Source organism: Narcine bancroftii, chromosome 12 (assembly GCF_036971445.1).
Source record: "Narcine bancroftii isolate sNarBan1 chromosome 12, sNarBan1.hap1, whole genome shotgun sequence".
Taxonomy (NCBI): Eukaryota; Metazoa; Chordata; class Chondrichthyes; order Torpediniformes; family Narcinidae; genus Narcine; species Narcine bancroftii.
The window spans coordinates 68,406,288-68,419,065 of NC_091480.1; the positions used below are offsets into that span (position 1 = coordinate 68,406,288).

General features: G+C 46.7%; 1 protein-coding gene across 3 annotated transcripts in view; it reads right to left on the bottom strand.

Annotated features, from left to right (window-relative positions):
- Positions 1-3,252: 3,252 nt before the first annotated feature.
- Positions 3,253-12,778, bottom strand: part of LOC138747457 (integrin alpha-7-like) — a 168,297-nt gene continuing 158,771 nt past the window's right edge. For 2 of the 3 annotated variants that reach the window (XM_069906696.1, XM_069906695.1), the window contains exons 23-25: positions 10,048-10,146; positions 8,693-8,818; positions 3,253-6,190 (exon numbers count right to left, since the gene is read on the bottom strand). In XM_069906696.1, coding sequence (XP_069762797.1) covers positions 6,032-6,190; positions 8,693-8,818; positions 10,048-10,146 — 384 coding nt within the window. In that variant the 3' untranslated portion in view covers positions 3,253-6,031. Of the gene's footprint in view, positions 6,191-8,343; positions 8,459-8,692; positions 8,819-10,047; positions 10,147-12,778 lie in introns of all 3 variants that reach the window. The other variant, XM_069906697.1, reaches the window with a different exon arrangement.

Sequence of the window (12,778 nt, forward strand, 5' to 3'; positions counted from 1 at the left end):
GGAAGGGTGAGCATGATTTGCTCAGAATGTGATCTTCAAGTCAACTCATTTATCATCATCCGATTGCACAAGTACAACCTGACAAAACAGGGTTCTCCGGTCCTCGGTGCAAAACACAGACATAAGACACATACAGATAAATGATAGACGTGCAGGGGAAGTATTTCATCTATACCACACATGTCAAACTCTGGCCCGCGATATAATTATATTTGGCCCGCAAGATCATTTGAAAAATGTATTAGAGGTGGCCCGCCCTGCAGCAAGAGCCGATGCTGTTTTTTTGGTAATGTCACCCCCACCATCCTCCCCCTTCATTGCACATCCTTCCCCATTGTAACACGAGAAGTCTGTCGATGTCATCAGCCGCCAAGCCAGTTGGAAGGCTCCCCGCACAACCAGTCACTTCTCCCACCTGTCGAGCGGTGCGGCAGATTGGCGAGCGCCTGTGATTTCCTGTCGGCGCGACGGGCATGACAGGCTGCGCACGGCCCCCGGGCAGCGCGAGCCCCGCGCAACTGGCACCGGACGGCCCTTCCACAGCGCGAGCGCACTTCTCCCGGTCGCCACGGCCTTCAGCGCTTGCACCCGCTCGAACCCCAGGGACGGCTGGTTCGGCCCTGCACATGAAGAGAGAGATGGTGGCTGTCCGCAAAGGCTGATCGGCAGCGCGCTGGGCCTGAGTGGGTGGGTAAGCAGGGGTGGGCAAGTAGGGGTGGGCAAGCAGGGGTGGGCAGAGGGTGTAGGTGAGGAGTAATGGGCAGGGGAAGTTATGGTGGTGTGAGGGGCAGTTAGAGGGAGGGATGAGTAGAAGGAGGGGTGGATAGGGAAGAGGTAAAAGGGGAGGGGCAGGGCGAGTAGGGGAGGGGTGATTAGAGGGTGAGAGACGGGTAGAGGGAGGAACAGGTTTAGGGGAGAGGCAGTAGAGGGGGGTGTATAGGATGGGGTGGGTAGAGGCAGAGCGAGTGGAGTGAGGGGTGAGTAGAGGTTGGGTAAAGGACTGGTCAGGTAGAGGGATGGTGGGTCGAGGGTGAATAGAGGCCTAGAACTTGAGGAGTGAGCAGGAAATGCTGAGTCCTGATGCAGGCCAAAATGGACACAGCCTGTGAATGCTGACTACATCTCCACAGGGAGCAAATAGGTTTCCCTCAGGTCAAGCAAAGGGTGAACTTGAACTACCTACTCCTGACCTGTATAACATTATCCTCCTAAAGTTATATCCTAAAGTTTAACATTACATATGTTGAAAGAAGAGAAAACATGCAGATGTTGTTGAAAAATTTCAATAAATATTTAGTTCGGCCCTCGACTTAGTCCAAGTTTTTAATTTTGGCCCTCCGTGAATTTGAGTTTGACACCCCTGATCTATACAAATAAATAAATATTGTTTCATGAATATGAGAGTCTGGGATGGTCAGTGTGAGGAGTTCCCTTTGGTCGTTCAGCATTCTCACTGCCCGTGGGAAGAAGCTGTTCCTCAACCTGGTGGTGGTGGCTCTGATCCTCCTGTATCTCTTCCCCAATGGGAGCAGCTGAAAGATGCTGTGTGCAGGGTGGAAGGGGTCCTCACTGATTTTGTACGCCCTCTTCAGACAATGATCTTGGTAGATCATGTTGATGGGGGGAGGGGGACTCCAATGATCCTCTCTCCGCTCTTAAGGTTCTGTGGATTGACCTCCAATCCATTTCTCTGCAGCATCCGTCCCCACGTTGTGATGCAGCTGGCCAGGATGCTCTCGATAGAGCTCCTGTAGAAGGTTGACAGAATGGGAAATGTCTTGGGCCATCAGAGTTAGATAAAAAGGCTCAATGGCCTGTCAAAATGTTATCTGTGTGTTCTGAGGGTGGAACCTCAGGATCTGTCACCTGAGGCCAAGCTATCACACATGGTAGACTCAACCTCACAAGACGGCCACACAAACCATCCCATTTAAGGTCACTGTCCCAGCAGAAGGAGCACAGGGAGGTGTGAGTTTAGTACGGGCAATGGACCAGATTGGGTACACTCTGACCTATTGTATCTTATATAAATATTGGGCAGGGGGTGTTGTGTCCCAGTTTAGAGTGGATGCAAGGTCCAATTATGGAATTCATCAATGATGCTGATCCTGAGTAGAACAGTACCCACATTTACACCAACCCTAACTTTCCCAAGAGGAGTCTTGCAGGTTTATTGACTATTCCTAAATGTGGTCAACAATGCCCAGAACAAAAAGAATAAGCGATTGTGTGTTCAAAGACAAATAGTGTGTCAGTGAAGGATTCAGAGCCCCTCTATTGAGATGTGCGGTGCAAACATCATACACAGGGTGGTGGGTGCCTGGAACAGGTTTCCCCCACGTCCACGAGTTTCAATCGTTGACTCCCCAATCACCCTCCCCCTCTCTTGACCCCAAAAGGGCCCCTGCATCTTCTCCAACTCCCCCCCCCCACCAAATGTGCTAGGGGTCCAATCAAATCCCTTTCTGAAACTCCAACGTGACCCCTGCCTCTCCTTCTTCCACAAGCCATAGACTTAGAGGTACCCTGGGCTTAATCTGAGACTTTGTATTGGTCCGTAATGGCAATTAACACGGTGAGGTGGGGGTGACTCAACAGCACCTGAAGCTTCGGGCAAATGAGCTTTGCTTTGATGAACCCACACAAAACGAGCCATTGCTACAACCAGTAAAGTCCCTTACGCGTGCTTCATCACACGCTGGTGAATTTCTAGACCTAGATTTGAATACATTCTTGACTGGTGGCCAACCAGTGCCAACACATAGTTCACGTGACTTTCCCAAATTCCACCTCTGACCACTAACAATTACCCCACTGATATTAGAATGGATAGCTTGGAAATGGTTTAAGCTATTGCTTACCACCACAGGTGCCTCTTCTCTCATCTCCTCATGTAAGCACCTCCTTGTGGACCTTTCTCCCTCATGGGTTCCCCAATCTCCTGTAAGTACATCTCTGCCTATGGAAGGCAATTCTGCCTTCTCGCCATTCTCTGCTGGATTGATGTGTCTATCATCAGAAAAACCGCAATCAAAAAGAAAAAAAAACTGCAGATCTTGCTAATCTGAGTCAAAAACCCAACAGGCTGAAGATGCTCAACAGGTCAGACAGTAGCTGAGAAGAAATAAAAAGAGGTAACTTTGCATGTCTTGAAACATTCACTCTTTCTCTCTCCACAGATGCTGCCTGACCTGATCATCTCCAGCATTTTCTGTTTTTAAACTAAAAACCAAAGGCTGAAATCCACAAAACTGAATATTTCCAATTTTTAATCACTTCTGAGAACTGAACATTAAATACGTAAATGGCTTGACAAACATTCATTAAAGAAATGAAAATTGTTAACAAAATGTACAAAGCAACAACACTCAAATATAGATTTATGTACAACCACTTTTTTTTCAATGTAACACTTTGATTATCTGAGCTATATTCATATTTAACAGCTGTATTTGCACGAGTGCACTATCACCTGACCTGACGTCAAACCATTCAGGTGATGGGTCGTGACTAGTGATTGACCAGTGGAGACCTACAGTCAATGTGTGTGCCATTATCTATTCCCTTGCTACCTGCCTTGACCGTGGTTCAGGCACTGCCATGGGAGATCAGTCAGCGTTTATACACAGATATTTTGATGAAATGCTCTGAGATCTTTTTCTTTTGGCCCTCCCCTGTCTCTTTCCAACCTTTTCTTGGGAATCAGTTGGCATGTGTAGCAGAGGTTAGCTCATCGTAGGGTAATTTCCAAATTTGAAGCACCCCAGTTTGAGGGTTTTAGGACAGCACCATATTGCACTAATTGAAAAAAAAATGAGAGTAAAGGGGCACAGGAGTCTGGTGCCATTAAATCTCCAGGAGAGAAGACCAAAGAGCAGTGACAATGGCTACATAGAACCAATCATTTTTACCTCCTCTAACTCAACCATCAATGTCGAATCAAATGACAAAATCAGGTCAAAGGTAAGAACTGGTCAATCACTAGGCGCAATAAAGTATAATGAACATCAACAATTAGGGAAAGAACATCTGCCTTTAAACACATTAGATGCAAAGTGTACAACAAAAGGGAGCATTGAAAGCAGGCGCGTTAAGGCACAAAAATAGAGGGCAGAACAGTTACAGACATTTTCTGTTAACTAAAATTGTCTTGGAAATGCAACTTGTGACTAGTGTTTTACTGTCAATGTTGACTAGTTTGTGATAGAAGGAACACAACATTTTTCCCATTTAGTTTATATGTTTTAATGTGATGCAGTGGGATTGTTTCTAATTTCACCTCATCCTGACAAGGTTTGTTGTGCCAACTCAGCTTCACCTGGGACATGGTTGTTGCAGCGGATCATCGACCTCTCAATTCCTCTGATTTTGTGGGCTGTAAAATTCCAAGACCTCAACTAACTATTTCCTGATTTACCTCAATTTGTCCTCGATGCCATTTGATGTTTCTGATGAGACCGACCCCGAAACCTCCTTCTCCAGTGGCTTAACCTAAACCAGAACCCGTGGCTATCTATTCCTGTTGAATACTGCGGCCACCCAGAGACAAAAGGAAATATCCTGCAATGAAACTTGTAGTGACACCAAGATACTTCTAAAGGCCCAAGAAGATGGGGCAGCGATGGAAGGTCCACAGTGCAGAAATAACACCCAATGACTTGAAGAACTTTGTTAGCATTTTGTTATCAGGCACCTTAACACACATGGTTCCTGCAGGAAATTGTGTTCAAAGGGAGCCTAAATTGAATCTAGGACATTTCCAGGACCAATTTTCTGCATCTCCTCCTAACTGGCAGGCAGGATTACTGAATTTTGCTTTAAATACTAAAAATAATAGGACACAATATTCCCTAAATAATTCACATGTGTGCATATATTGAGGTAATTGGAACTGCAGGACACAACTAATTGGTTCAGATCTGCAACCCTTGGCTCCAGCAAGTGTAGCAAAGCTGGGTGGGTGTCACAACTTGGAAAGATAACTAAATAGCATTGAAGTGGGAATTTCACCTCCAATATCCTTCACTGAGCTGGGTCACTGAATGCAGCTCAGAGAATTGGCTGCAGTGCTCATGCTGATGGGTTGGAGGGAAGCCTGGCAGAGCATGAGCACTGGATGGGGCTAGTGAGCCACGTGGTCCACCTGTGTGAAGCATCATTCGCCTCTTTTGTTATCTTTTGGCAAAATCTTTCTGTGCTAAATTGGCTGATGCATTTCCTTACCGTACAGCAGTGATCACACTGACTACACAAGTTGATTAGCCGTGAGCTGGTTCGTGAAAGACTTTAAGTTGTCACATTTCCCTTCACTGTTTCTCAAATATTACAATGTAACATGGGGTTCCACCAATGCTGGCATTTTAACTGTTGTGTCACAGGCATCAGACTGGCTGGAGAGAGGTTGAAAAGCAAAAGGCCACGTTCTTTGCTCTAGAACAAATCAACATGGGAGCCATCAACTGGGAATATCTCAAAGCCAGTCAAATACATCAACTCTGTGAATACGGGCTCAATGGGCAGTCAACACATCCTGTTTGACAGGTCAGGACCGACAGTCACAACTGAGGTGTGTCCAGTGGTAAGTGGCTGCTTCTCCCTCACACTGAGCCTGGAAACCAAGTTATAGCAGATTATTTTATCGGGTGTCTGAAGTAGGGCATTGCAATGGTAAGCTAACTAGTAGCAGGGCTTAGTTTGGAGGAGAATGCAAGGGTTGACAGAGAGGAGGGTGCTTATTACCCACGGTATTAAAAACGAGCACAAATGACACCACGTTTTCCGATTCAGCAATAGCAAGCACCACCGCAATGCACAACGAGATCACGGGACTATCGCCGACAGGAAGTAGTCAAGCATCTGCTCTGGGTTCAGGATTCAAGTTTGTGACTCCCACTATCTCAGAGTGTCACTTTGTCCATTTTCAGTGCAGTTTGGTAGTTGCTAATTAATCAGAAACATTACATGTTCGTTGGGAGGTTGGGGAGGGCGTTGTTTTAAGCTGCTTATTAAAATATATAAAAATAAATAAGCTTCATGAGTAGCCGTCACTGTCAACCCAGTGAGTCATCCATTCCTTCTGATATTGTGTCTTCTTTTCATCCACGTGCAGCTGTCTCTCCTCTTTTCCTATCCGCACAGCGTGGTACTGAGGGACGGTGTCGTTGTAATGGGAACGCTTAAAAAATCCACACTACAAAGGACAAAAAGAACACAACTTATTTCTGCTCTCTCCACCATGCAAAACAAACGCAAGAATTGGGATCTGGCTGCAGGCAGGCCAGGGTCACATTGACCGAGGCAATGCTTGGCGCCTGCCTTTGGAGGTGACTCTCCCCTGTCGCCCCGCTGACCTCCACACTCCCACGTCTGACTGGAGAACAGCAACAGCTCAGTCAGCACCACTCTCTCACTTTATAGGTTAGGGTTCAAGTCTCATTCCAGAAACACGAGTACATAAATTTGACTGACACTTCAGGGAGGGCTGCTTTTTCAGTGACACAGACTTTGACAACAGCGTTAAACAACGCTCAAGTGAAGTAAAAGATTTCCTGTGGTAATTCAGGAAGAGAAGTGACCTGACAAATATTTACGCTTTAACGGACATTAGTAAAAGGCATAATAATTCACTGCTGGTTGTGGGTGCTTTACTCTGAGAAAATTGCCTGCCATACTTCTTTGCAGTTCAAAAGCACTTTGGGAGGGTCTGACAGATATTGGCATCTACCGAACATTTTCTATCACCGTCTAAATCAGTGGTTCTCAACCTTTTTCTTTCCACTCACATTCCACTTGAAGTAATCCCTAAGCCATCGGTGCTCTGTGATTAGTGAGGGAATGGCTTAAGGTGGGATGTGGGTGGGAAGAGAAGGTTGAGAACCACTGCTCTCAACCCAATTGTTACTGAAATGTTTTGCTTGAGAAAAATCATCATCGGCTCATTTCCTTTGGAGTTCTGAAACCCTGCACATAACGAGTCAATGAGGGACGATGGAAAACAGTGGTTTTCAACCTTTTTCTTTCCACCCACACACCACCTTAAGTAATCCCTAACTAATCACAGAGCACCGATGGCATTGGGATTAAAGTGGGATGTGAGTGGAAAGAAAAAGGTTGAGAACACTGGTCCAAACCCTTGATGCTAAAGCGATTTCTAATGGCATTTGTTTGAGAGTGGCAAACATTGTCACCCCTCCCCACAAGCCCCTGTTGGCTTTGCATTCTGAGCACTGGGTGACGCCTCGTGTCCTGTGCACTAACTCTTCGAGCTGAAGGAAGATGTGCAGTTACAAAGAATCCTGCAGGTCGAGCCAGTGTGTTCAGAAGCAACCTCGAGAGAGACGCTTGAAAGTGAGCAAAGGAGGAGAAACAGAAACAGAGATCGAGTTTAATACTTCCTAAAGTTGAACTGATGATTTGTGGCGCTCTTCATGCAGATTAAATCAACCACAATGCTCCTCCAGCACAGGTGAGTATTACCTCAACCAAAAGAGGAGAAAGCTCATTCAATTAGTAAAATACACATGCAAGCACGTGCGAGGACATATCTGATTCTTTGGGGATATAAAATAATCAAATGAAAGGTATTTCATGCAAAGCATCTCAGGCTATTCTTACACTGAAGATGAATGCAAACATCCCAAAGTGTGGTGAAGAGGAAAGTCACAGAAATGAACAGAAACGCATGCCCAACGCACATCGCAAACCCATTCATTGTTGCCACATGATAGACAGAATGCAGGGAGTGGCGAGGAGTGCAAGGATTATTTACTGAGCTTGAATACACTTGGATCATCTTAAACATCTCAGCTGTTGCCTCTTCGCAGCAGGTAAATATGTATTCAGTAATGCTCTCAAATGATCTCTGCATAAATAGTTAAGATAGTCTCCAACCATCAACTTCTCCCCTCAGCCAAACACCAAAATTCCTGATGATCTGTGGAACCCAGTAAGGAATTAATGGCTTGGCAACACAAGAAGATGTTAATCTCAGGTGATGGTTGGAGATTCCCTGCATCACCAATAAAGGCGAAGATTTGATGAAGAATTGAGCTGAGAACCAAGTTGGGTCAGCTTTTCGCTTTCATTCATGGGGGGGGGGGGGGCTGAAACTATGGAATCTGCCACACCCTATGAGGCAATATTCAGCTGTTCGATGTGAGTGACACATTCCTCTTCTCAATGGGAGACGTCCAAATCATTTAAACTGTTGATGGAACTGAACCTGAGATTTATTTATAATTCTTGCACTACCCCCAGCTCCACTGGCATACAAAACTATATTCAATAGCATGACCACAGCAGGCCTTTGTCCCAGAACAAGCAGGGGTCTGGCACTACAATTACCGCATTATGCCTCGGTGGCCAGTTTGTCCTGGTCAGATGGCTGGGTTTGAAGGTGGGCCCTGTGATATTCAGTTTCATACCTAGCCTCTTTGTTTGTTCTCTTGAAGAACCCGCACTGCAAGGAAGCAATGTTGGTCCAGTGTTACGACAAGTAAACAATGTAGGGATGAAATGGCTCAAATGGACTATTTTTTAAACAGTATTGCTACATTAAGGGTGGGGTGGGGGGGGAGGGAAGGCAGTTTTCTTCACATTTGAAGCCTCAGATCTCAGAGGTCAGGAAATGTCGAAAAGATGTGAATAGGTGAAACCACCAACACTCAGTAGAACGGGTCAGATCTGTGCTTACCTTCCAAAGGAGGAAAACAAGCAGGGCCAGTACCAGGATCCCAGCCAGGACAGCAATTAGGATAATCAACCAGGGTGTTTCGCCAAATGCTGCACCAGCCTTCTCTGGATATATTAGCAAGATAACCTGCAGAGGTCAAAGATCAAATCGGTAATTCTAATGTGTTCTTCCTGAATTGGAAGCTTTTTTTTTTAAAAGAAATCTCTTGTCATGTAGCAATGGTACGTCAGCAAAGACTCTCAAAAACTCCTGTAGGTGGAAAGCATTCTGGTTGGTTGCATCTCTGTCTGGTACCGAAGTGCCAATGCTCAGGGCAAGAAAAATCTCCAGAGGGCTCTTTACTCTGCCTGTAGCATCACAGGCACCAGACTTCACTCCATCGAGGACATCGACATGAGGCGGTGTCTTAAGAAAGCAGCCTCTATCCTCAAAGACCCCCACCACCCAGGCCAGGCCCTCTTCACTCTGCTCCCATTGGGAAGGAGGTACAGGAGCCTGAAGACGAGCACTCAGCGGCACAGGGACAGCTTCTTCCCCTCCGCCATCAGATTCCTGAATGATCAATGAACCACAGACACGGCCTCACTTTGATTTTTTTTTCTTTTGCTTGCACTACTTTTATTTTTTGTTGTATGGTGGTTTATAGAGATGTTTACCCTGTGATGCTGTCACAAAACAACAAATTTCATGACTTGTTCATGACAATAAATCCTGATTCTGAATCTTCATGCAGATGTGTGTGTTTAGTCTATGATGAAGGGTTTGGAAAAGTTCCAAGGAGACAAGGTTTTCAGGCAATTAAAGGTACCATTTGTCCTCTTGCGCCTGAACTCAGTGTTTCCTTCAAGAGTTTTGACTGAAGGGGTCTAATGGGTCACCTTTAGGAGTGGATGTGGAGAAAATCAACGGAAAAGGGGTGGGGAGCAGACAGAGCTGCAACCAATTCAGTGAAAACTTTAAGAATGAATGTAAATATGACGGAACTTTGAAGGAAATGAGAGAAACTGACTTTGAATGTTATTAAAAAACCAGAACTCACGTTACAGGTTTGCATTTTAGATATTTGTGGGCAAATTTGGATAGAAGTGACCCTTCTGAGGCAAGGAGGCGGAAGGACCATGGGTCTTGTCCCAGTGAATGATATGGCGCACAAGTTGCCCTGACATGGTTACAGGAGAGTCGGGTCACATAGCTTCATGGGATGTTTACTGAATGTTGTATATGATGTATCTGGACTGCAGGTTAGAAGAGCAATGGCCAAATATCAGAAGTTGAAATAAAACTACACAAGCCTAACCTCCTGTGTCAGATCTAAATGCTGATGGTAAAGAGGGGGCTTGCAGTTATTTCCGTACCTGTGCAGCAGCCTTCTTCACCTTGAGGTTTTTAATGCTTGACTTCACACTGATGTCAGCATTTATGATCAAGCGAATGTCACTGAGCGATGAGTACTCCTGTAATTTCAATAAGATAGGTCAACACATTGTTAAAAATTTTTTAAAAAGCTTTTATCAATACATACACCTGCCCAGGCTACTCGTTTTGACATTGGGGAGCAGGATACTGGAGCTATCTGCCATCAAAGGTCAGTGCCAGCCCAGCCAGAGAAAAATGCATGCACACACACACACACACACACACACACACACACACACACACACACACACACACACACACACACACACACAGATCAAGCAGCCTCTGTGAGGAGAGATGGCCAGTCACCATTTTACGCTTATCAAGAACGGCCCTGTCCCAAATGGTGACTGGCCATTTCTCCCCACAGAGGCTGCCTGACCCTCTGAGTGCCTCCAGCACCTCATTGTTTGCATGCACAAAAAGGAAATGTTTTAGCACAAACTCATTCACCCATATTTTAGGTGAGATAAGTGAGATGATTCAACTGTGTGGTATTCATCCCTGCCAAGCTTGACCGTCTTCCTTTGATATCTATGTGCATGCATTTTGCAAGAAGAGGGGAGGAGGGAATGTGGGCCAACGTTCCAGCATTTTCACCACTGCTGAACTTTGCAACCTGTGCACAGATCTTGGAACTTCAAATCTTCAGTACTCAACCCATCTTGACTCTGGCCCAATGTGACCCAAATCCAAAGTCAAGAGGAAAATACTTATCACATCGACGTGATATTTCAGTTACCCACGTCAGTTGTGCTTCAGGTATTGATACAATTGGAAATGGACAGCCACAGGAGAAGGCTACTGATGCCAACTTTAAAATTGAATTACCATATATGCCAGTGTATAAGACGAGAAGAAACTTAAAAATTTCACCTCAAAACCAGGGGTCGTCTTTTACGCAAAGTATAAAATCTGAACCTTGACAGCGAAGTCTCAGCGCTCCCCTGCACCAAGTTGTAGACCTTAACAGCAAAGTCTCAGAGCTCCCCCACGGAGTCTATCCACCTAGTCCAACTGTGGTCGGCTCTGTACAGGCTTTACATGGCTTGTTAAAGGAGCTGTCAGTGTTTTATTTTAAAATATGCTAATAAAATGTAAACTTTTACTGGGTAATTTGCTTTTAAAATATTGTGACACCATCACTCCACTGGTCAGTGCTAAGTGCCAGACTTGGGGTCATCTTATGCAGTGAGTATAGCTCTGTGATAGTACAGATCTATCACCAATGTACATAGTGTATATAGTTACTGTATCTAGACTGTGCTTACAGCGATTGGCTGAGAGCTAAGCCACACCTATTGTTTGGGCCTTAAAGGGTTGTGTCCCTAGCCAGGTCGGATCATTCCGGACTGGTCGGCCACCTGTGAAGAGCTCCGGTCTTTTGCTAATAAAAGCCTTGGTTTGGATCAACAAGTCTTTGGTTCTTTCGACGAGCTCTACAATTTTATTAGCAAAAAGAATTTTTTTTTGAAAGGGATGGAGCGTTTAACTCGGCCAGAAAAACTTGATATCGACCCACAGTCAGCTACAGCCTTCAAAGCCTTTAAGTTCTGGCTGCTGAACTTTGAAAACTTCCTGAGATTCATTCAGGTAGAGGAGGATAACCAGCGTCTAACAGCATTGCTGTCTATGGTGTCCTTGAGAGTCTACGAGAACATCCAGGATGAGACCACTTACACCGCAGCCATAAAGGTACTGAAGGAACTGTATGATCAACCGGTGAACAGAGTTCATGCCCGGCTCATGCTTGCGTCGAGGAAACAACAGCCCGGCGAGTCCAGCAGGGCATATTTACAAGTATTAAAGGCGTTGGGCAAGGACTGTAACTGTGTGGACAAAACTGCTGCCGAGATCACTAGCGACCTCGTCCGGGATGCCTATGTGGCCGGGCTCCGATCAAACGAAGTGAGGCTGCGTTTGCTCGAACAAGGGGTAGAAAAACTAGAGGACGTGGCCCGGATTGCAATCACAATGGAGGATGCAGCCTTAAAGTCCACCGAGCTCTCTAGGGACTGGACCCCTCGTTCTGATGTGAGTAAAGTGCCCTTCTACCCTACCCCTGACGGCCTGTCGGCTGCTGCTACCCTGCCCCGTGCGAACCCGAAATGTTATTTCTGCGGGAGGGACAAGCACAGCAGGTCCCAGTGCCCAGCAAGAAAAGCCAAGTGCCAGAAGTGCCTTAAAAAGGGCCACTTTGCTGCAGTCTGTAGGTCTAAAATGGCCGCCAGCAAACACAGTGCCTCGTGTGAAGCTCAACCGCCACTATCCCATTCAAACTCTTCTTCCCCGGAGCTCTCGTCCAATGAGAGCGAGGGCTCCCCTGCACGGCAACGCCTGACGTCACGGAGACGCCGAACCCGGAAGGGGCAACCCACCGTCGCAACCATGGTGATGGCCTGCCTCTCGCCCCCGTGCGGAACACTTGACACTACCGCCGCTGCTGCCGCCGCCACGGACACCCCCGGGGCCGACGCTACCGCCGCTGCTGCCGCCGCCACAGCCACCCCCGGGGCCGACGCTACCGCCGCTGCTGCCGCCGCCACGGACACCCCCGGGGCCGACGCTACCGCCGCTGCTGCCGCCGCCACAGCCACCCCCGGGGCCGACGCTATCGCCGCTGCTGCCGCCGCCGCCACAGACACCCCCGGGGCCGACGCTACCGCCGCT